The sequence below is a fragment of the Schistocerca piceifrons genome, chromosome 1 (assembly GCF_021461385.2).
Source record: "Schistocerca piceifrons isolate TAMUIC-IGC-003096 chromosome 1, iqSchPice1.1, whole genome shotgun sequence".
Classification (NCBI taxonomy): Eukaryota; Metazoa; Arthropoda; class Insecta; order Orthoptera; family Acrididae; genus Schistocerca; species Schistocerca piceifrons.
In genome coordinates, this window is record NC_060138.1 from 278,205,230 (window position 1) to 278,231,370 (window position 26,141).

General features: G+C 38.1%; 1 protein-coding gene across 6 annotated transcripts in view; it reads right to left on the minus strand.

The window, feature by feature from the left end:
* Window positions 1-26,141, minus strand: part of LOC124789025 (ATP-binding cassette sub-family C member 10) — a 388,717-nt gene that overhangs the window by 196,624 nt on the left and 165,952 nt on the right. For all 6 annotated transcript variants that reach the window (XM_047256314.1, XM_047256328.1, XM_047256320.1 and 3 more), the window contains 5 exons: window positions 12,277-12,545; window positions 8,020-8,160; window positions 6,458-6,578; window positions 6,038-6,131; window positions 5,335-5,473 (listed from right to left, as the gene is read on the minus strand). In XM_047256314.1, the coding sequence (XP_047112270.1) occupies window positions 5,335-5,473; window positions 6,038-6,131; window positions 6,458-6,578; window positions 8,020-8,160; window positions 12,277-12,545 (764 nt within the window). The remainder of the gene's footprint in view (window positions 1-5,334; window positions 5,474-6,037; window positions 6,132-6,457; window positions 6,579-8,019; window positions 8,161-12,276; window positions 12,546-26,141) is intronic.

Genomic DNA, 26,141 nt, shown 5'->3' on the forward strand with positions numbered 1-26,141 from the left:
CAGTAATTTCCTTCTTCTTGAACAACAGAAGACAGTTTGTCTCAATTAGAAATAGACATTTCCAGCTGGTAAAAATTAGATCTTATGTTCCATATGGCTTCGTCTTCACACACTTCTGTTTCATTGTGCCCATCAATGACCTGTTGCATTGTGTATCACAGTCTGTAATATTTCATGCCAATGATATAATTTCACTTGCTTCGCATCATCACAACTCCTGATAAAATTATGCACGAAATGCTTGACTTTGCATCAAATTGGTTTGCAGGTAATAAAAATTGTTTGTAATCCAAACAAAACCCAACAGCTTTGGCTAAGTTTGTCCAATAATATAGAAATAATTGTGACAAATTTTTCATTATTCATACTGATACCAAACTGAATTGTGAGGAACATATCAGTCAAGTTGCATAAACATCTCATGAGTCCTACCTCATGTGGAAACAGAGAGATGTGTTTAGTGGTTTCCCCATGGCATATTTAGGGCCCTTTCTGTCACATTCCTCAAATGGCTTATTGATATGGGGACATTCCTCTCATATTAGTAACATTTTAAAAAGAAAAAAGAAACTGCTTGTATAATACGCAAGGCTGGTCCTATGGAGCACTGCAGCCCTTCCCTCCCTTTTTTCCACCAGGCTTAAAATATTAACAGTTGTCTCTGCTGTCTTTGTCAGGAACAGTATCAAAGAGCATGTTGCCAGAGAAGAAATTCACAAACTTGATACCAGAAATAAAGTAAAAATTGATATTCCAAGGCACAGACTGGCAAGAACAGGAAATTCCCACAAAGTGAATATCCTCCAAATGTATTATAAATTTTCTCTCTCTGCTTGATCCATTCCCTTTAAAGTTTTCAAATTGGAATTATATAGCCATCTGACAGGAACCCATGTTACAGTGTAAAAGAGTGTTATGATAGAAACAATGTTGATTTTAATATTTAGACAGGGGCTATACTCTTTCATTTGATATGACCAATGTTTATTTTAGTATTTAAGATTATAGCTGTACCGTATGATTTGACTGCACTACTATTAACACAACCTATTTCGTTTTAAATTATCAACAATGAATAAATAAAATGTTAATTATTGTAACACAGTATTAAAATAGTTTCTCATTACAGCATACGAAATGATTATTGTCTAGAGCATGAATTTGTATGTTTAGTGCTTGGCATAGCCAAAGGAATTGTGTAGTTTCAAAATCAAATACAAATGTTTACCTTATCTCACATTCTATAGCATATACTGGCATCAGAAGCATCTGTCCAAGATTATGTAATGTTACTGACAGTTTACTTCTCATGTGTGTGTTTTCTTTTAATAACTGAAAACTGTGATTACACTGTAGCGTGAGTTTTGTGAATTGCCATGACCAAATCATTTATGATCATGTTAGAAAATGATTATTACCCAAATTGAACAGCAACTATACAGATTACTCTCTACTACTGGAGCATTCTTGTATTTTGAAGAAACATATTGCCACTGTCCAACTTGCTGTGCTTTATTATATGTAGCATAATAGTTTATGCTGTGTCTATGTACTGCACGCACTCAGATAGCAACCAACGCACCCATGGGACACGCGGGTACGGATCTCACAGGGGACAGCAATTGAGATAACAGAAAGAGATGGCTGAGCTCTGCCCAGTCACTAGGCAGCAAACCTGCAACTGCCAGACGTCATTGGCCCTACAGACCTTGTCTTCTCCATGGGCCACATAACCATAAAGTAGTACATGCACTATCCTGGTGCCCAGGCAGTATTTAGGTCTGAGTGCGGGCTATGCTTGAGGAATTCATTCTGAGTGAATTTCCTGGGCCAAGCACCAAATTTTAAAACATTCCCACAGTCAGAATCTTACTCTGGAGCTGCCTCCACCATGGACCTGGCATTCACATTAACCTTCACTTCCAGGAGCTGCCGGCTATGGACCTGCCAGCTACACCATTTGTGGCCTCTACACAGAAGAGACATGTCCTCTGACACCATATCCAGCAAATGGACTTTGCAATATTTGTCTTCTACTGCAACAAAAAACTCCTTTGCTTTAATGATGTCTACCCCAAATACTGTATCATATGTGTGACATTCTCTTCCCTATTTTTGGACAATACAAAATGTGATGATCTTCTTTGACCTTTCTTGATGTACTTTGTTAATCCTACCTCATAAGGATTCCAGACTGTGCTGCAGTACGGCCAAACAAGTGTAGTGTACACAGTATTTGTAGTAGATCTGTTACATTTTCTAAGTGTTTTCTGCCAATAAAATGTAGTCTCTGGTTTGCTTTCCTCATAACATTTTCTATGTCTTCTTTCCAATTTAAGTTGTTCGTGCTTGTAATTCCTAGGTATTTAGTTAAATTTACAGAATTTAGATTTGACTGATTTCTCGTGTAATCAAAGTTTAACAGATTCCTTTTAGCACTCATGTGGATGACCTCACACTTTTCTTTATTTAGAGTAATCAACTGGCAATTTTCGCACCATACAGATATATTTTCTAAATTGTTTTGGAATTTATTTTGATCTTCTGATGACTTTGCTAGATGATAAACAACAGCATCATCTGCAAAATACCTAAATTGGCTGCTCAGTTTGTTGCCTAAAGCATTTTAATGGATCAGGCACAGCAGAGGGACTATAGCACTACATTGGGGAATACGAGAAATCGCTTCTGTTTTACTGGATGACTTTCTGTCTGTTACTGTGAACTGTGACCTCTCTGACAGGAAACCATGAATCCAGTTACATAACTCAGACAATATTCCATAAGCACATAATTTCACTACAAAACCCCTTGTGTGGTACAGTGCCAAAAGCTTTCTGGAAATCTATAAATAAGGAATCAATTTGAAATCCTTTGTCAATAGCCCTCAACACTTTGTGTGAGTAAAGAGCTAGTAGTATTTCACAAGACCAATGTTTTCTGAATATACAGGGTGATTCAAAAAGAATACCACAACTTTAGGAATTTAAAACTCTGCAACGACAAAAGGCAGAGCTAAGCACTATCTGTCGGCGAATTAAGGGAGCTATAAAGTTTCATTTAGTTGTACATTTGTTCGCCATTTCAGCCAATAAAGTTTTTGGTCCCTTTTTCTTCGAAGGTGCTACTGTAACTGGACTACAGTATCTGGAGATGTTAGAGAATTGGCTGTTCCCTCAGCTCGAACAAGAAGCACAACAATTCATATTTCAGCAGGATGGAGCGCCACCACATTGGCACTTATCTGTCCGTAACTACCTGAACGTCAACTACCCGAGGTGATGGATCGGCCGCCAGGCAGCCCGTGACAGAGCACGTCATCACTGGCCTCCAAGAAGCCCTGATCTTACCCCCTGCGATTTTTTATTATGGGGGTATGTTAAGGATATGGTGTTTCGGCCACCTCTCCCAGCCACCATTGATGATTTGAAACGAGAAATAACAGCAGCTATCCTAACTGTTACGCCTGATATGCTACAGAGAGTGTGGAACGAGTTGGAGTATCGGGTTGATATTGCTCGAGTGTCTGGAGGGGGCCATATTGAACATCTCTGAACTTGTTTTTGAGTGAAAAAAAACCTTTTTAAATACTCTTTGTAATGATGTATAACAGAAGGTTATATTATGTTTCTTTCATTAAATACACATTTTTAAACTTGTGGTATTCTTTTTGAATCACCCTGTATGTTGTTTCTGAATGCATGTTGACTGCATGTTAACAGACCATTCTCTTCGAGGTAATTCATAATGTTCAAACGCAATATACATTCTAAAAGTCTGCTGCATGTCTACATTAATGATGTGGGCCTGTAATTTATTGGATTACTCATACTACCTTTCTTGAACATTGGTGTGACCTTTGCAACTTTCCAATCTCTGGGTACAGAACCTTTTAGTGGTTGCATATGATTGTTAAGTATGGATTGCATCAGCATACTCTGAAAGGAACCTAACTGATATACAGTCTGTACCATAAGACTTGATTTTGTTAAGTGATTTAAGTTACTTCACTACTCTGAGGATACCTTCTTCTAAGTTGCTCATAGTGGCAGCTGTTCTTGATTCAAATTCTGGAATATTTACTTTGTCTTTTCTGGTAAAGGAGTTTCTGAACACCATGTTTTGTAACTCAGCTTTAGCAGAGACAGATTCAAATGATGAACTACTAGAGCAAAACAATAGACTGAAATTCAAAAGTGTAAAGACAATGATTAATTCAATGAAATTGAATATAGAAAACTCAGGACTGAATAAGATGAAACAAAAATTCCCCACGAACATTGTGTAGAGTACTGACAGTAGTCGTTTGGACTGTAAAACAGATGGAAACATCTTATGCCATGAAAGGCTACTGAAAGTAGGAGGCAATTTTTTTTATTACTGCCAGTACACACACATAAAAGCATTATCAGTTCTTTCTTTGGGGAGGAAAGAGGGATGGTTTGGATAAGATTAGAAAGGAAGGAAGGACAGTTCACTCACATGCATTGTGAGAACAAGGGGTGATGAAAAAATTGGAGAAAAAGGAGATAATGGGGGAAAAAACAAATCAGAAGTAGGTGGTGAGGGGCGTGGGAAAGGGGGGGGGGGGTGAGTGGAGGGGAGCAATTGGGAAAGCAAAAGTAAGATGTAAAAGTAAAATGCAATTAAGAAAATAATGAAAGAAGACATAATAAATATAACCACAGAATGAAAAAATTAATAAAATCCCCATGACCATAAAAACCTATAACCCATTAAGATGTCTAAAAATTAATAATAAATACATCTAAAAATATATACAGTTAAACTTAGCGTTTGTGAAAAAGGAACTTCAAGTAGAAGAATATCATAAAATAACTGGAGGTGGCAGTAACATAAATTTTTATCCAAATTTGTGACAGATAAGTAACCATTAATCCGTTACTTCATAAAACAATAAGTACCCACTCTCCTCCTACCTCCACCCATTCCTGAATGGATGGATAGGGGGGGTGACTGAATGACTAGGTAGTTACTGTTTCATGAGTACTGATTCAAAGGCACAGGAACATACTATCAGTGTTCAACAGTCCGTTAAAAAAAGAAAAGGTCAAAGTACATATTTCCCTTGCAACTCCCTTTACATCTTTTAGGTAGCTGAAATACAAAATTAACAGGAACTTCCTTGGGTAACAAAATAAAGCACTTACGTAACACCTAAGGAAAGATGCATTCTTATCAGAATTCTGGCAATAATATAATTCATACAATAGCATATGCAGATCATTGAAAGCATTAAAAAAACCGAAACTGGTTGTATCTTAAGAAATTGACAGTAAGATTCCAAGTACATAACATTTCATATTAACATACCTGATACACGGCTCTAGCAAGTGCTATTCTCACTTTCTGTCCACCACTCAATGCTGCACCTGCTTCTCCCACATCAGTTTGGTCCCCTGCCGATAACTGCTGGAGGTCACCATCTAAGCAACATGCTTCCACAACACGCCTACAGAAAACAAGCATTTCCATGGTCTCTTGCCACAAATACAACAAAACTGAAAAAAAGTGAATGAAGAGGCAGAAAAAGAAGAGGATGTATAGGAGGTTGAAAGTATATGCAGCAACATGAACAGTAGTAGGTATGAGAAAATTGCAGGTTGCTTTACTTACTTTTATTTTATGTTACTTTTGTTTTAAAAAGTAATTGCCCCAGAACAACAGAGAGAGAATCCAACAACTGTTGTTAAAATAAAAGCATGCACGTGCATGCCGCCCCCCCCCCCCCCCCCCCCCCCACACACACACACACAAAAGGTAGGTGGCAGCAGGAGACAAATTTTTCTGGACGGAAATAAAGGGTAGGAGGGAGGGGGGGGAAGGTGAGGCAATGGATGAAGAAGGTGAGGCAATGGATGAGGAAGGAGGAAGAAGGGGAGGGGAAAGGGGGAGGGAGGGGTGGAGAGAGAGAGAGAGAGAGAGAGAGAGAGAGAGAGAGAGAGAGAGGGGGGGGAGGGGGGGGGGAGAGAGAGAGAGAGAGAGAGAGAGAGAGAGAGAGATGAATATGACTGACCTGTACTTTGCTTGCTCATATGGACGACCAAATAGTATGTTATCTCGTACAGAGCCTCGTTGTAACCAAGGAGATTGGGCTACCAGTCCAAAAACTGCAACCAAAAATGATCTAATAGGGCCATGTTGATTCTGCATATCTGAATATGAGCAAGATGACTGAGAAGAAAAGCCATCTTTAAAATAAAACTCATTAAATCAAAAATTATGCCTTGACATCATGTTATGTAGCATTTGCCTGCAAAATATTTCCATCTCACCTGAAGCTATCAGATCAGGCAATTTGCGATAAGGGTTAAATGTTTAAGTGTATAATGTTATAGCTGTGCACTTCTCTTAAAAAGTTATTCATATGACACTGTAAGAAATTCATGGTATCTGCAAATGAGACACATTAAAATTATTCAGTGATGTCTCATACCTGCAGTTTTTGGATCAGTGAGACTGATAGATCCTGACTGTAATTCAAGATCAGCAACAATGGCTGCCAGAAGTGATGACTTTCCTGATCCAATGTGGCCACATACACCCACTAGCTGTCCCTGTTAATGCAACAACCAAACAAAAATGGTGTTTCCTCAAAGTGTACCATCCAAATGAAAAGGTAAATGCTTCATAAAAATCAAATAATTATGCAAAAGTTAAAATAATGTAGTAAGTACACAGGTGTGTCACTTCACATACACAAAAGGATAAAACAGACATACTAAAACGCTATTTAATCTTCTGGTTACCAATTTAGAGAGATCTCAGGTGTCATGCAGAGTTGTGAAAGTAACATCATCTCCCTACTAACAATAAAGCAGACTAAGTCTCTAAATATACAGAATGTTTATCTCCTATCTGCGAAGAACACAGATGAAATGGCAGTCACAGAAAAACCATAAACTGCAAACACAAAAAATTGATGGTGTCTCTTCCTGGAGTATGAATCATTTTACGTACAGAGCTATGCCATCCACAGTAAACTTAATATAAATTCATTCTATAAGGATGACCAGAGAATTTGAGACAAGGTTAAATCACTAGATTCATCAAGTATGCTTAAACATAGTTTGGTATCTACAGTTCTTTCTTCCAAACATTTACAGTTGCCATCAATAGTGAGATATGACACACAAGGATTTCGCAGAATATTTCAGTATGTGTCAGCAATATTTGCTAACTTATTAACCAGACTGAATACCCAACCAAAGATATGATAATCCTATAAGTTGCATATATAGACAGATATTAGCAACCTCTATGTTACAAGCCACTCTGTCTCCAGGATAAAACAAATGGGTACTTAGGGACACTTAGGAAATATGAATATAGGATGATTGTTAAGACATGATTACATTTTATCTGTTCAATGACATCTCAGCACTGAATTCTAATGAAATCCTATTGAGAAGAAAATATCAGGCCAAAAACTAGCCAAGTATATATCCATGCTTATTTCCAGCCGCCATAAGTAATGTAAGGTCACAATGAATATGCAAGGCATGATGAAACAACACTGAAAGATAAAATCTGCTTTACTTGGTTAACATCTTTAATGAGGGTTTTGGAATCATTCAGTGTGGATGTTTTTTCTTTGTGAAAAATTTTCAAACATTTTCTGGCATAATCAACTGAATATGAAAACAGAACATGAATCTAACAGAGACTTACAAGTTTGTTCCTAAATTATTTAAAGATGCTTTGCAACCAACTATTCTTTATATGTGATTGTACATTAGCATTTATGACAACTTGCTGTAACTGTCCCTACATCGAAATGACAGTATTTGCAAAACTATGTCTCAAAAGCATTTATGCATTTTCAATTCAGAAAGGATGGAAAGAAGAAAAAGTAGCATTTTGGGCATACATTCCCATGACCAAAATAAATACTTATGATCTAAGAGTGGCAGTAAAAATATGTGAAAATCTGATGTAAACATTACAAATATGAAAAGTTAATATCTAAATATAAAAGTGTATGTGCTGCATTCTTACCTTTTTAATTGTGATATTAATGTTCTTAAGTACAGAAAGAGTACTGCTCCAAGAGAAACTAGCATTCGTCAGCTGCAGCACGGTCTTACCACTATCAGTTGGCATCTTACTGTAATAGTGGTCTGGATCCAAATCCTCCAACTATGCAATGTGAAATGCTGTTAGAATCCTTTAATTGCAGTAGAGTTAATAAGATATTATCACTCTTCAAGCACTCTTGGACTAGATGAAAAACTACAACTCAATTATAAATCATAATAGTAAGTGTACTTTTGTTTCTGCTTCACACAAAGAATAGAAGGGCCCAAACACTATTACTAACCATAGGAGTAGTTATTACATCTTTAGATTAACATAAAATGGATCACAGGATCAAAGATCTACTCTGTTGTCTAAAACGATGTTTGGACACTTCATCTCCCAGTCATTTAACCCAATCTGAATAAAACTTCTTTTATGAATACACATAATTTTCTACTCGTGAGTTCTCATATTCCACTCATTTCCAAATAAAAGCTTTCACAACAATGCAACAGAAAATCCCAGGTGGAATATAAACAAAGGCAATAACTCAATGTGTGGAGGAGCCACTGACAGAAATCAGTAAGCATATAAACAATAAGTTTCTAAGTTGGATGGGTACCTAAATTAATAAGGAGTGTCTGTTTTACTTTTTTACCTTTTTGCTTTTATGCAAAAGTCATTTTGCAGATACTGAATTCACATGACAATTTCAAACAAAAAATCTTTTCTAAAACAGGATTTCTAGATCAATAGTACACACTTGAGTTTTGTAAGGACATTGAGAGGAATAGCTAATCAGATATATAAAATGCTTACTGATCATATCACACATTATACTGCAAACAAGATATGACAAATGAAGTAATTTTTGTATTTTTATCACCACAATCTTGCTTTCATTTCTAGCTTTCATTTTATAACAACTATTACATCATAATGTAAAACATAATTATTGTTTTGAGATTTACTTCCTGAGAACACCAGAGATTAGCACAAGGCATTCATATTTATTCACAGAAATATTTTAGAAATAATCAGTGTGAGTAGCTGAAATTGTGTGAACAGTAAATACCAGGCAATATGGTGAGAGTCATAAAAAATGAAATTATTTATTGAGGACAGTAACATCTCAGTAGAGATGATGAGGTAAATACCATGCAAGTAGTTGGAGGAAGCACAGGTCATATCCACCTACAAAAAGAGTCATAAAAAAAGAAAGTATTTATCAAGGACAATAACATCTCAATAGAGATGATGAGATAAACACTGTGCAAGTAGTTGGAGGAAGCACAGGTCATATCTATCTACAAAAAAAAAAAAAAATAGAAGAAATTATCCACAAAACTACTGTGCAATATCTCTGACATATTCTGAGGTAAAACATAATGAAGTATCTCTAACAGAATGATTTCCTTCATGCCAACCAGTACAAATTCCAAAAACATTGGCCATATGAAACCCAATTTGTACTTTTCCAACATAGCATCTTGAAATCCACAGATCAAGGCATATAGGTAAATGCTATCTTTCATGACTTCCAAAAAGGACCTGACTCAGTACCTCACAAACAATTATTAATGAAAATGATCATAATGGGATATCAAACAAAGTGTTGGATTTAGAATTTCTTGATAACAAGGACACAGCATGTTACCTTGGCTGGAGAGTAATTGATAGATGTAGAAATATCTTCAGATGCCCCAGGGTAGTGTGTTTGTACCTTTGCTATTCAAGCTGTATATCTACAAAAAAAAACAATTGTGCAACCTCATGTGGAGCTGATAATATTACTGTGCTGGCAGCTGGAATCAGAAGCTATTCTACAGTTTTTGTCTACTTATGATAACAGCTCCTTACACACTGACAGCTGGAATCAGAAGCTATTCTACAGTTTTTGTCTACCTACGACATCAGTTCCTTACACATAAATGGCTGGAAATGCCAACAGCAACCTAGCTGTACATAACCCATTCCTGGGTCACCCTAAATAAAAATCTTAATTCTGATATTAGGTACCATGAACTGTTACTCCTTCCAAATAAACAAATCAATAAACATGCTAGCAAAGCATTGTTAAACCAGCAGCAACATAATACATTGCTGTCAAGTCCATGCTATATAGTGCAGGTATTCTTTACCAGACACAATATTGTTGGAAAAAATGTATAATCCTATGACTAGAATATCAATGAGTCATATTTGAAATTTGTCAACTCATGCAAATATCTGGGTGTAATAATCTGTAAGGACATGAAACAGAATGATCACACAGGCTCAGTAAAGGATACTTCACTTCACTGGTGGGATACTGGGGACATGTATTCAGTCTACAAATGAGACTGTTTACAAAACACTCGTCAGACCCACCTATAAAACTGATCAAGTGTGAGAGAGCCACACTAAATAGGATTAAGAATGGATACAGAATGTATACTGTGAAAGGAGCACAAATGATCACAACTTATCAATGGAAGAGCATCACAGCAATGTTGAAAGGCCTGCACTGGCAGACATTTTAGGACTGATTCTGTATGCATCTGCTTACAAAGTTTCAAGAACTAATATTAAGTGAGCAGTCTAGGAATACGCAACACTCTATGTATCACACTTCACTGGTGGGATACTGGGGACATGTATTCAGTCTACAAATGAGACTGTTTACAAAACACTCGTGAGACCCACCTATAAAACTGATCAAGTGTGAGAGAGCCACACTAAATAGGATTAAGGATGGATACAGAATGTATACTGTGAAAGGAGCACAAATGATCACAACTTATCAATGGAAGAGCATCACAGCAATGTTGAAAGGCCTGCACTGGCAGACATTTTAGGACTGATTCTGTATGCATCTGCTTACAAAGTTTCAAGAACTAATATTAAGTGAGCAGTCTAGGAATACGCAACACTCTATGTATCACTCACATAGGGAGCACAAAGAAAAGATTAGACAAAATACAGCATGCACAGTGGAATTTAAGCAATCTTTTTCCCACACACACAATTTGAATGGAATAGAAAGAAGCCCTAACAGTTTGTACAGTGGCAAGTACCCTATGCTATACACATCACAGTACATTCTAGATTATCGATGTAGATGTAGCTGATTGAGACTGAAAACATATAACACATTAACCATAGTTTCTCAGAACCTATGTTGTATTTTCAGAAATTTTTGTTTACACATGAGTATCAATATAGATGACTTACAATGTACTTTGCTTTATACAATATACATACACTTATTTTGTACAATACTACAAGTTTCTGAAACACAATTTGTTTTAAACTCATTACATCATTCCATATTTTCATTCATATTTCTTCTCTAATCACAAAATGTAATCACTTCATTCTTCCTTCCTAATTCGTAACCTTTAAAATGTGCTGGACCTTGTCCAACACAGTGGCCCTCCTATGTCATCACATGCCTTTTCTCTGGTGTTTTTTAAAGACACTTTTAATTCCATGTTTGTGGTGTATAGATGAGTTATTCAAATCAACAAATCCATTATCAACAGAAAATATCATCTTTTCCTCGATAACAAATGAAGTCCTGTTTTAAGTTTTTAAGTGAATAGAGTACATCTCTTTTGTTTCCTAACAGATCTGCTATTTCATTTCTTTTTAACCTCCTCTTTTTCATGGTCATGCACCACACAAATATAAATTCTTGGCTCATGCCAGCACACAGACATACTGAAATATTTCATAAACTAATTTTTTAAAACTGATGATAACCATGGTATATAACTGATTTTAACACTCTTTTTCTGGATAAGGATACTGAGCAAGAATATATTGAGGCAAGTACGTTTCTGTTTTCATGATGCAAATAACTATCATGTTTTATCCGTTGATACCACCATTAACAATTATAGATCGTGTACAACACCACTCAAATTTTTTTTAGGAATTTACTTGTCTTACAGTTTGCCACTAAAGTATATAACTTCTTCAGAGCAGTGTTAAAAGTCAGCTGTCCAACTTCTTTCATATTTTTATTGTATATTTAGATTTATCACACCCACATAATATGTTTTATAATTTAAAAAAAAACAACTCATAATTCATTACAAAGAAAATTGGCCTTCAATATGTCTACAAACTCACAAATGTATTACAGTTATGCAAATGCCTCCAAAAACTGATACAAAAAATCATTCATAGTTTGTGAAATTAAAAAGGCAATGATTGTTCCAATATGTGATGTTTGAAAGAAAAATTACATACCCGCATCAGTTTCTCCAATCGACCAATTGACACCCAAGCTTCTGCAATGCCATTGAGAACCCATGGAAATGCATTTAGCGGTGCAATCAACATTTGCAACAATGCCACTCCTGTGAAAACTGTAGACGCTGTCAGTTTTCCACCCAGTAGAGCAAAAGTCCCAAAAGTTAGGACAGACATAAGCACTGGTGTTGCAGCCCAAAAGAATACACACAGCGCATCAAGGAATTTGCGTCCTCGCAAATATTTCACCTCTTCTGATCGGACCTCTGGAAGAAATTTGTTAAGTTTTTAAACATGTTTGAATCCAAGCATGAACACAAATTCAATGTTTTAAATACTTGGCTTCCAATTGTAAATGGGGCAGGAGATATGAGGGTACTCCACTGAAATTGATTAAAGTGAAACTTACTAGCAGATTAAAACAGTGTGCGAGACAAGGACTCAGGATCAAACCTGGGACTCCGGATCAAAATCCTTTCTGGTATACACAGTTTTAAACTGCCAGGAAGTTTCAAATCAGTGCACACTCTGTTGTACATGAAAATTCATTCAGCATAAGTGAAGTGTCTGAGTCCTGAAAACATGATCGGGTTTATGCTGAAATGGAAATGTGATCATTTCAAAATAGAGTAATTCTGAATCAACAACTGTGGCCCACAGACAAGTGAATATGCTCTTATCTTTCATCATCCATGCAGTTTTACCTAAACGTTTATCTCCTTCCATTATGCCTTTCTCACACTCATTTCCATACATCCTTGCCTCACTACCACACTTCCTGCCTTCTCTACCTTTTTGCACTGAATCACCACTGTCATTAATGATGGTCTGACTTCAGAGCAACAGTGCATGTCTCATGTAAAAATAAAAAATTAAATAAAATGGGTATTACTAGAATAAAAGTGAAAAACTTATGAGGGTCATTCCATTGAAAATCATCAGATTTTTGCCGAAGAGGGTTGCATCATGGTTACAGATTTCAATGAAATTCGGTTAATACCTGCACTACATTAAGTTCGTATCTCAGGTATTGAAATGTGAAACCCCCAAGGGGCTGAGCTAGGCCCTCTCAAAGTTACAATTTTGGCCCTTTTTTTTCCAAAAAACTCGCCACCATGTGTGACCACCTAGCTCCTTGTGCTAATCAGATACAGCCAAAAGGTTGGTCTCATTTGAAAGGTAACACCTCTCCCTTGTAGGAGAAAGCAATAATGTGTTGCAATGGTTCATAGTTCGGAAGTAATACACAGACAAACAGCAACACAAGTTATCACATTTTTGCAAGTTTCCAATTTTTTTATCTCATGTGTGAATGATGGTACTGAAACAAAATTTGATGTGTATAGAGAGGTGATAAGGCTGAATTCATAAAACAAATTTGGTTGTGTTACTTGCATGCACACATTGACTTTTTGAATTTTGAAAATTCTGAAATTGTCGAAAATCACTATTTGGGACCTCCACAAATGCAATGTGTGCATGGTCACAGCATGCTGCAAATTGCTTCATTATGTAGCTTGTATCTAAGTCTATTACCACTAAAATACCTTTGTGTTACTCTAATGCATAACCTTTTTTTTTGTACTCGTTAACAGTGTGTTCTTGTCGATAAAGACAATATTGTAAGTGCCACAGAATTTGACATGAGTGACCCATTATTGTGCAACATATTCAACTTGAGCACATTAATCATTATCTAAATAGAAAGTTACATAGGAAGCACATGCATTGAAGATTGGTGCCTTTCCTCACTTAGACACAACTGGAGTATTTCAATTTCAGTTGCCCAGTCCGGTGCATACTGTCTGCCTGTTATAGTGGTTGGCACAATAGTTGGTTTTAGAATGCCCCCGAGTTTCACACAGCCGACTTCATTGGTTAAGAAGTAAGCTTTAGTTGGTCCAGGTGAATGCAGATACTTCACCAAAACATCTTGGTTCTCTTCAGAATGGTCCATAACAAAGGCAAGGTACCACTTAGAATCACAGACACAAATAATGTAAGAAGACGGCTTGATATCTTGCAATGATACTGATTGGTATTGTACTGGAGACTGTTGTGCTTATACATTGTGTGTGTGATAACCTGTATCATATCTCATGGGGCATGAAGTTCAATACATCTTAACACCATCCTTTCCAGCAAGTCTAAAGTGATGGTACTGTCTTGTGTTTGGAATTGTCTTGCACTGATCAAATTTTTCATTCAGTACCATTGCACCGTTATTTTCAATGTCTTCTGAGGACACATACAAGAACTGAATACCCTTTATCTCTTGTGACGCAAATTCTAAAAGTGCTTGTGCAATGAGGATTGGGTGATGAAGTTCTTGAAGATCCTTTCTGGCAGCCAGTCTTCTGACTGTCCCCCCAACCCCATCACAGGCAATCTTTACATGGCTAATGGCAACGAAATGCCACTCAGCATCAATTCCAAAGTCCTCAGAATGCAGTGTCAGATTCCTAAAATTTTTCTGGTTTTTATATTGAGATGATGCTCCATCTAAAAAGTAGTGAATTTTTCCTGGGTGAGGCACTGCATCTTTTATATGGGGAATAATGGTTTTCTGATACTGTACTGCAGCTGTTGAGTGAATGATGTAGTCACTTATTATGCACAATGTCTTTACAGTTGATGACGCTGACCCTGATTTCGATAAATAAACTATAAAAGTATGCACTGTGGCCTGGGATTGCTGCCGGTGAAATCCTTGTGCTGCATCTTGTACAAAAACAAGTAATTCTAAGAAAAACCTCCAATCGCAATACAGTCTATTGGGCCAAGAGTTTCTTTCAATGAAGCTAGATAACATGATTGCTGTTTTGTTAGTAAATAATCACTTTTCAGTAATTCCAGTTTGTTGCAAAAATTGTGTATGAAATCTTCAATTGTTTCCACCACTAATATCAATGAACACTAAGCTACTGTGATCCACTGCATATACTGGACATCTTCAAACACAGTGCTTCTGATTCTGCAAGAAGAGCTAAAACACATTGCACTCCAGGGCAGACTTACATAACATACTATCCTCGCTTTCTGTAGAGCGGACAATCTTCTCAAGTAAGTCTGTAGTTGTATTACGAAGCTTGGTGACATCTAACATCAGCTTCATATTTTGGTAATGAATACAACATACAGCATGGGTTCCACGCGCACCCACGAGTACACACCATTTGGGACGCAACTGTGTGAATTTTGAGAAACCAATTTTATAAGTGGGAAACTTCTCTTTGAAGGCTGCATACACCTCCTTCAAATTCAATAAAACAAGGCACTTCTGCTTGTGCTCTTTAATACCACATTCCAATCGGACAGATACAAAGTCTTTCATCCCTGGACACAAACGACTGTACCCATCATCTTAAAAAAATTTACAAACAGTATGTACTACACAAGCACATAAGGACTTTGGAAGGTGGGAGATGAGATACTGGCAGAAGTAAAGCTGTGAGTACCGGGCGTGAGTCGTGCTTCGGTAGCTCAGTTGGTAGAGCACTTGCCCGCGAAAGGCAAAGGTCCCGAGTTCGAGTCTCGGTCGGGCACACAGTTTTAATCTGCCAGGAAGCTTCATATCAGCGCACACTCCGCTGCAGAGTGAAAATCTCATTCTGGAAACATCCCCCAGGCTGTGGCTAAGCCATGTCTCCGCAATATCCTTTCTTTCAGGAGTGCTAGTTCTGCAAGGTTCGCAGGAGAGCTTCTGTAAAGTTTGGAAGGTGGGAGACGAGATACTGGCAGAAGTAAAGCTGTGAGTACCGGGCGTGAGTCGTGCTTCGGTAGCTCAGTTGGTAGAGCACTTGCCCGCGAAAGGCAAAGGTCCCGAGTTCGAGTCTCGGTCGGGCACACAGTTTTAATCTGCCAGGAAGTTTCACATAAGGACTTACACGTCCAAGATGCATCACATACAGCAAGGTTCCTTGTTTTTCCTTCTGTGCCCTGGCCTTTCGAACCAAATATTCTGAAACCCCAAATTCCCTAGAGCATAATATGCAATTGTCCACTTCGAAGGAAGGAGACTGATAATCTTGACTTTTATTTCATAGGTAGCCATTTTACATTTTTCTTTTAGCTGTTCAATACGATTAGCAAAGTCTGTCCAGGTGGAAGTTGGAGGGATATGATCCTCATGATTAGGTATTGTAACTTCGAGACACTTTTCCAAATGCTTATGAACAGCAGAGCAGATTTTCTTGTACTTCATTTTGCCATGTGAGACTTTTTTACTACCATTACAAACGGTGATTTCGGACACCGGGGCGAATTCGGACAGTATGGTTTATTTGCTCTTTGCCACTGCATAGAAACAAAGGGTTACTTATTTTAATGTCCGTGCGCCAGTTATTTTAAGTGCAAGATTGCATTTATCGCTTTCCACAATTTTTATTTTGCGTCAATTGTTTCCCTAGATGAATAACTGACAAACAGTCTCAGTGTTAAAAATCCATGCATTATCATAAAGAGGAAACTTTCTATTTTTGTGCCAAGCAGGAAGTTATTGTAACCGTAATTGTCGATGCGCTCAGTAGCTAACAGCATTGAGACAATTTCTGTAAAAGTTTGTCGAGTTTCTCGTGCAAGATTATAAAATAACGACTGTTTTTGTAAAACTGTGTAATGTGTGGGGTGAATTCAGACAATGCCAAGAATGTATAAGAACAGGAGAGGTGCTACAGTATGGTGTAATTATGATCCGGAACTTTTAGATAAAGCTGTTCGTGATATTCAGAGTGGTAAATTATCATACAGAAAAGCTTGTGATTTGTATGGTACACCTTAATCAACCCTACAAAATAAAGAGCAGGAAGCACATCCAAAAAAATGGGAGGACAGCCAGAGCTAAATAAAGAAGAAGAAGAAATGTTGAAGCAAGGTATCTTGAGGGCTGCACATTGCAGATTTCCCTTCACTAAATTGGATGTTAGATATTTAGTTAAAGGCTACCTTGATAAATCTGGCCGAAAAGAGAAGAAATTTCATAATAATTTGCCGGGAGAAGAATGGGTGTATTTATTCCTCAAACAAAAGTCAGAAGATCTTACCATTCTCTTAAGCAAACATATTAAACGAGCTTATGCAGAAGTGAACAAAGAGACTGTTAAGATGTTTCTCTCCAATACCAAGGCAAAGCTGGAAAATCTCCCACCTAGCAACATGATCAACTATGATGAAACCAACATGTCAGATGATCCAGGCAAGCAGCAGATAATTATGAAACGAGGGAGTAAGCATGCTGAAAAAGTGACAGACTCATCAATATTTAGCGTCTAAATAATGATGGCAGCTAGTGATGATGGTAAACTGCTTCCTCCGTAAGTCGTTTACAAATCAGAGCATTTGTGGGACACATGGCAAGAAGGTGGACCACAAAGGACCCGTTTCAATAGGAACAAAAGAGGATGGTTTGACCTGCCAGTATTTGAAGACTGATTCTTTACAATCTATTTGCCCTATTTGAAGAGGCAAAACGGTCCAACAGTCATGATTGGAGACAACTTATCCAGTCACGTGTCTTTACGTGTTATTGAAGAGTGTAAATGGAACAATATTTCATTCATTCTCCTTCCCCCCAATAGCACCCCCCCCCCCCCCACCCCCCTTGTTGTAAGTTTCTTCAGGCCAATGAAAGCAGTGTGGTGATCTGTATTAACTGATTGGAAGAAACACACTCATGAGACCATTTCCAAGGATGCCTTCCCATCTCTTCTGAAGCACACACTGACTAAGATTGCAGCAAACTCCAAGGAAAACATAAAGGGTGGATTTCACGCCACGGACCTAATCCCTTTTGATCCAGATCATGTCTTACGAAAATTGCCTGATAATGGGGGGAGCCAGCAAAGCAACGCAGATGCATGGTCTTCCAATTTTTAAGAAATGCACAAAGAAATTTGTTATCCTCCAGATAAGCTTGGTAGCTCCTGCCACCGACGCAAACTAGACATTCAACCTGGAAAATCTATCACTGGCCAAGATTTTCAAGGAAACAAAAACAGTGCTGAAACAAGTGACAGTACTTCTAGCTGTAGTGAAAGTGAAAAGACACATCATCCAATGAAGTTTTACTGCTGAAAGAAGAGGCTTTTCTTGTTGCAGGGTACAAATATAAATGTGAAACAAGGAGCAAACATGGCAGTATGTTGGAGTGACCACAAATGTTGGTGCTACGGAAGTAAGTGTGAAATTCTTCCCCCACACGAGAACAGTAAAAACATATTTGTGTTTCCTAATGTCCCCAATGAAGAGACAATACAAAAATTGCAAATTTCGAGAATACTTCCCACACCAGTTGATAAGAGAGGAATGTTCATTTTTCGAGAAGATGTGCTTTAGACTCGAAGACAATCGTTTTTTTAAAGTGTTTTCAACTTAATGATGAGTGAGAAAAATTATTTTGATCTTTTTTAGTTAAATTACTTTGTTTGTTTCTGTCTGTTTCTAATATCTGAGTTAAGAACTGTAAAAAAATTTTATTTAAATTCTTGCAAAATAAAAACTTATCTGTAATATATAAAATGCATTATATCATTCCATATCACTTATTCGTAACAAAGATCTACCTTAAAATGTATAAAATGTCACCAAAATCAAATCAAAAGCATGTAGAATTTTAAAAAATGGCAGTTAACTGTCCGAATTCACCCTCTATATACTGTAACTTCGGACAGAGATTTAAAAAACACGAGTCCGAAATCATCCCAATCCATGGGGTGACTTTGGACACTTTATTTAACTGCCTCAGATAAATATACCTACACATACACTTTCTGGTTCTGGGATATTTTATTCGTTACACATATACCCTACCACTTCCATAACAATCAATTTAATCTAACAATATATACGAAAGTTACAATCAAAATAACGACAAAACTGTCCGAAATCACCCCGTTTGATGGTACTACTCAGACACCATTTCTTAAGTGGAGACACACTGAGAGCACTACAGGCCCATATTCACTGGAGCTACAAATTCTTCAGCAGGCCGAAAACTGTCACTTATACCGGGTGATCAAAAAGTCAGTATAAATTTGAAAACTGAATAAATCACGGAATAATGTAGATAGAGAGGTACAAATTGTCACACATGCTTGGAATGACATGAGATTTTTATGAACCAAAAAAATACAAAAGTTCAAAAAATGTCCGACACATGGTGCTTCATCTGATCAGAATAGCAATAATTAGCATAACAAAGTAAGACAAACCAAAGATGATGTTCTCTACAGGAAATGCTCAATATGTCCACCATCATTCCTCAACAATAGCTGTAGTTGAGGAATAATGTTGTGAATGGTACTGTAAAGTATGTCCGGAGTTATGGTGAGTCATGGGTGTCAGATATTGTCTTTCAGCATCCCTAGAGATGTCGGTCGATCATGATACACTTGCGACTTCAGGTAACCCCAAAGCCAATAATTGCACGGACTGAGGTCTGGGGACCTGGGAGGCCAAGCATGACGAATGTGGCAGCTGAGCAGACAATCATCACCATACAATGCGCGCAAGAGATCTTTCACGCGTCTAGCAATATGAGGTGGAGCGCCATCCTGCATAAGCATCTTATGTTCTAGCAGGTGTTTATCAGCCAGGCTGGGGATGATGCAATTCTGTAACATATAAGCGTACCTCTCACCCGTCATGGTAGCAGTTACAAAACCAGAATCATGCATTTCCTCGAAGAAAAAAGACCCGATAACAGTAGATGTGGTAAATCCAACCCATACTGTGACTTTCTCGTCATGCAATGGAGTTTCCACGACAGTTCTAGGATTTTTGGTAGCCCAAATTCTGCAGTTATGGGCGTTGACAGACCCTCGGAGCGTGAAATGAGCTTCGTTGGTCCACAACAAGTTACACAATCAATTGTCATCTTCCGCCATCTTTTGAAATGCCCTCCGCTTCGCTAAATCGCCAGGTAAGAGTTCATGATGCTGATGGATTTTGTACGGATAGCATCGGAGGGTATGCGTAAGTGCCAACCAAACAGTAGTATATGGAATTCCAGCGCGATGAGCGACTGCTCGAGCGCTGACTTACCCGTGCATCGACGAACCCGCTACAGTCTCCATTTCTTCCGGAACTGTCTCAGCAGCATTACGCCTTGTGCTCGGTCAGCCACTGCAGATTCTATTGTCTAAACAACCCGTGGCTTTGAACTTCGAAATCATTCTCACCACAGCTGCATTTGTCAATGGACCTATACCCGTTCGAATCCCCTTCCTATGGCGATAGGATTGTAATGCTGAACTAGCACATTCCCCATTCTGATAATACAGCTTTACTAAAAGTGCCTTTTCAGGTAATGTCAACATGCTGCGACTGCTGGTGCATCTGATTCTCTCTCTCATTACAGCTCCTTTTATACAAGATTGTCATGTGCAGTCACTGATGTTTTGCTGTCCAGCGCCATCTGTTGGACATTTTGTAAACTTCGTTTTTTTTAATAAAACCCCATGTCATTCCAAGCATGTGTGTTAATTTTTACCTCTCTATCTACATTATTCCATGGATTAATAATTTTTCAACTTTATACTGACTTTCGGACCACCCAGTATCTATTGAACATTCATTCATTCTCTTGGTTGCCTCTTATGCTGGTGTTAATCATGCAATAACACTTTGAGAACAGAGATTTGCCAGGTGTAAGATTAACATTACTGGAAAGCTGCCTACACAGCTCTACGGAAATAACTCTCAGAGACTTTTTTAAATGGTTCAAATGGCTCTGAGCACTATGGGACTTAACATCTATGGTCATCAGTCCCCTAGAACTTAGAACTACTTAAACCTAACTAACCTAAGGACAGCACACAACACCCAGCCATCACGAGGCAGAGAAAATCCCTGACCCCACCGGGAATCGAACCCGGGAACCCGGGCGTGGGAAGCGAGAACGCTACCGCACGACCACGAGATGCGGGCAGACTTTTTTACCACAGTCTTGTGACGGGAGGATGGATCACAACATATACGACCAAAAATGTAGGTAAAATTGTCCAGATATACCTTCTCATGATGTTAACATAAAGTTTACTCATCATCAATTTGTGATCCTGTAGGAACAGCCACTAGGTGTTTTGTCGCATCACTATAGTCACACATACGTTTGAGTCCTGACTGTCTACAGTAAGATAGTTTATGACACTCCTGTCTTAATGCTGTACCAGGAAAACATTTCTCCATGTCATCCACACACTGACCACGCACTTCATGATCCACTTCCATATTGAACTGTAGTGTCATGCACACTCCTCATAAAATGATTCAATACTGTGCGCAATGACTGCACGGCTGTGACTGGATGGAGGTAGTGGACCAATTAGGATTCCTGGGTGGGCAGAACTCTATTACAGGTGGTGTGTTAGGTTGCTGTCTGCACATAAAAACAATAAATTATTGTTACATGTATCAGGCTTTCCACAAGTCATGGATGGGACATTTGGAGTTAGGGAAATCAAAATAAAATGTTTAATTTAAATTCTTGATTCCTTTAGCTGGAATTAAAACATGTATTATTTGATACACAAGATTAATGGGCAATTTCAGTAACTCACCATTATTTTTGTCTGCAGTTTTGACTAATAGTTTTGGATTAACACCACAAAAATAAAACAGAGTGAAAAATTAAAAATTTTATGTTGAAGTTAACTTACAGCACTTTGGACACTTCAGAAAACATCCCTGAAAGATAGCAGTGTCATGGTTTGATATTTTAGTAGGGGATAGGTTTTAACTTAATTATCTCATATAAATTGTCCGATCCATCACAGTGTTTATCCATCACAGCATTTATGTATGAAAAACAATTTGAATTAAAATATAACTTACAGAATTCAGTAGATCTTGAGCATGACTCAATGAAATGAAGGTCTTTCTTTACTATCAAAAACCAATGCATGATTTTAGTGACAGATGGGAGAGCTTTCCTTGTAAAAAAGAAATTAATACAAAAGAACTTGGAAGCGCCTACCAGTTTCCAGATTTTCTAGCTATGCTACTGAAAACAAGCTTAATAATGAACTGTTTGTCAGTAATGGTGGGCATTCATTGCAACAATGAACTGCCTGTCAATAATGGGTTGACGTCATTGCCAATTTGACAACCTATTGTTTACTATTACCACCCACAAGTGTAATTTCTCTAAGACGATGGTGATAAACAAAAGGGAAAAAAAAGTAGCAGAATGTTTCTATTCTCTACATGTAATTTCAGTGCCTCAGGATTTCACCGAAACTATTGACAGTCATGCCCTTCACATTTTTAACTTCTACTCGTAGGCTCATTCACTCACGGAATGCCTGGTATAATATGTAGTTTATCAATATTAGAACACTGTTAAATGATTTATAATAAATGAAAGTAATACAAAGATATTTTGGGAGTAATTAGCCTTAGATACAAGCTACATACTGAAGCAATTTGCAGCATGCCAATACCTTGTACTCATTGCTTTTGTGGAGGTCCCAAATAGTGATTTTCAACAATTTCAGAATTTTCAAAATCCAAAAGGTCAGGTGCACATGCAAGTAACACAACCAGATTTGTTTTATGAATTCAGCCTTATCACCTCTCTATATACAACAAATATTGTTTCAGTACTATCATTCACACATGACATAAAAAAATTGGAAACTTGCAAAAATGTGATAACTTGTGTAGCTGTTTGTCTATGTATTACTTCCAAACCATGAACCATTGAAACACATTATTGCTTTCTCCTACAATGGAGAGGTGTTTCCTTTCAAATGAGAAAAACCTTTTGGCTGTATCTGATTTAGTACAAGGACCTAGGTGGTCCTTATGAAAAAAAAAAAAAAGAAAGAAAAGAAAGAAAGAAAACAGCCAAAATTGTAACTTTGGGATGGCCTAGATCAGTCCCCTGGGGGTTTCACATTTCAGTACCTAAGATATGAACTTACTTTAGTGCAGGTATTAACTGTGCCACATTTCACTGAAATCTGTAACCATGATGCAACCCCCATCTGATGACTTCCAATAGAATGACCCACAAAAATAAATACTGTAAAAATATTTCAAAAGAAACATTTAAACAACTAAAAAGAGAGGGGGACATATATGATGAGAAATGAGATATGATTGAACTAATGGGACAAATGTGGTGGAAGACATTATGAAATTCAAAGTGGACAAAAAATGGTGACAAATGTACACAAGACACTAACATTGCAAATTTTCAATCATAGACTGCAGGAACTAAACAGATTAATTCAGATCCTCTTTCTCATGCTGTAATTTAACTTCACATTTCTCTATCACTGCACTCTGCATCTAAGTAAAAATCTTTGCTTACAACATGTTTTGTTCACAGTATTTTTCTTGCATTGTGATCAGGCTTGTTACAATTCAATCTCCTGCTGAGAAATACTATACCATCTATCATTTTACAATGAACTGTACGTTCAAAGAAATTGCCTCACTGTCCTGAATGATATTGACCAATCATCAGGTACATAGACAATGTGTTAAAACACCCAGCTTTCAAATTCATATTCTTCATTAAACAGTTTCTCAGAGTGGGTGGTGGAGGAACATGCAAAGAGTGATGTGAGTAGCAAGAGGCAAATGGCATACAAGTAAGTGGGAAATGACATACAGAGAAAGAGAAAGGGGAGGGAGAGGAGGTGAAGGGAGGGGTGAGGGACAATTTAAAAGAAGTGGAAAATGTGACAGAGGAGGCAAGGGGGAGAGAAATTGTAAGAAGGGGTGGGAGAGAGGGAGGAGAAAGGGGGTGGATGAATTATAAGGAGGGAGCGGTTGAAAATGAGACATAAAGGGAGAGAGTTGAGAAAGGGGGGGAGGGAGGGAGGGAGGGAGGGAGGGAGGGAGAGGGAGAGGGAGAGATTTGGGGAGGTCTTGCTGAAAATATGAGAGAAGGAATAATTTTTATAAATGCAAAACAGGATCATTGCAGGTTTCTGATATGAGAGTGGGTGGGGATGTGACAGAGGTACTCATCTAGTGAACCAACTACAATTCAGCTATTATCTCTGCCTATTCAGTATTTTCATAAAAAATGTCTGGTTTCAGACAATAATTTGTGTATAAATTATATGTATTGTAGAATGCCTTCACTCCAGATGTTTTCTTAGGTTACTCTTCGTCCTTTTTAAATGTGATATTTGAACACAAATAAAGCACTGAGCAATTTTGTTACTTTTATCTCTTCAGAAAAATATCTGCACGAATAATTAGATATCAGCCTTTTTTTCATTGCTGACAGCCACACACACCTACACACAGAACCGAACAAAAATTTTTTGTGCTTCAACTTCTTATGGTGTATAATATTTGCATAACATGCAAGTGTAGTTTTGCAATCAAGAACACACAGCACACTTGGAGTCATAAATGTGTCACAGTTTCCCCAATCGAACAGTGGCAGTGCTTGCACAAGGGAATGACTCTGCTCTCAGCAGTCCACTGCTGTTAACTATTACTAAGGAATGAATACAACCCAGATATGACTTGCACCCTGACAGACTGGAGAAGTTGCAAGTGCCTACGGAGCACCCAGCTCAGGCAGACATATTAATGAGTCACAGCTACAGTAAGGAATGGCTGTGATGGCGCATTCAAAAGAAATGGATATGTTTCAGGCCTGTGAATAACTAGCTGACCACATGAACATGTCTGTGCTTAATAAGTTGTGACACGGAACTCTGCAGCTGCTCATTGCAGTGTAAATGCACAAATGATATCAATTTGTTTAAAATTATTGAAATTTTAACAGCAGGAAGAAAAGCATTGTAACAAATACTGAACAGTTTTCTCATTGATATCCGAAAACGAGATGTAAAGTGAAAACTTGCTTTTCTGTTGTGAATCCTAACGTATTAAAAATTTAGTACGATCCACTGTGGGATCTGTCCCATGCATCCTCCTACCACCACCTACTCCAGTCCAGTCACTAACATCACCTATCCCATCAAAGGCAGGGCTGCCTGTGAAACCAGTCATGTGATTTACAAGCTAAGCTGCAACCTCTGTGCTGCATTCTATGTAGGCATGACAAACAACAAGCTGTCTGTCCACATGAACGGCCACCGACAAACTGTGGCCAAGAAACAAGTGGACCACCCTGTTGCTGAACATGCTGCCAAACATGATATCCCTCATCTTAATGACTGCTTCACAGCCTATGCCATATGGATCCTCCCCACCAACACCAGCTTTTCTGAATTGTGCAGGTGGGAACTTTCCCTGCAATACATCCTACGTTACCGTAATCCTCCTGGCCTCAACCTTCATTAGTCACTGTCCTCACCCATCCAGCCCCCTCCCTGTTCCTACTGCAGCACTACACAGCCGTCACTTAACTGCCTCACCCAGTCTTTTAATTTCTTTTATTTCTGTGCTCTCCACTACTTACCACCCCCCACCCCCCTCTGCACCTTCTCTCCTGCCCTCCGTCGAAACTGCAACACTTGACTGTCCGCCACTCCCACCATACTATCCCTCCCCCTCCCCACCCCAGCCTCCTCCTTACCCCCACCCAGTCGCCACTCCCATCATGCACTGGTGCTGCTGTTCGCAGTGTGGTCTCAGCTCTCTAAAACTGCAGACGTGTGTGCAAGTTGCGTTTATGTGAGTGTGCGTATGTGCGTGTATGTATGTGTGTCTACTGCTGACAAAGGCCTTAATGGCTGAAAGCTTTAATTGTGTGGATCTTTTTATTGTGCCTATCGCGACTCAGCATCTCCGCTATATGGTGAGTAGCAACTTTCCTTCTCTGGTATTGTAAACTTGCTTTCAGTTTGAAATAGTATAAAAACAATATTCCACAATAGAAGGGGCAGTCAAATGAAAATGAGACAAATGGAAAAAAGTAAGTAAACAGT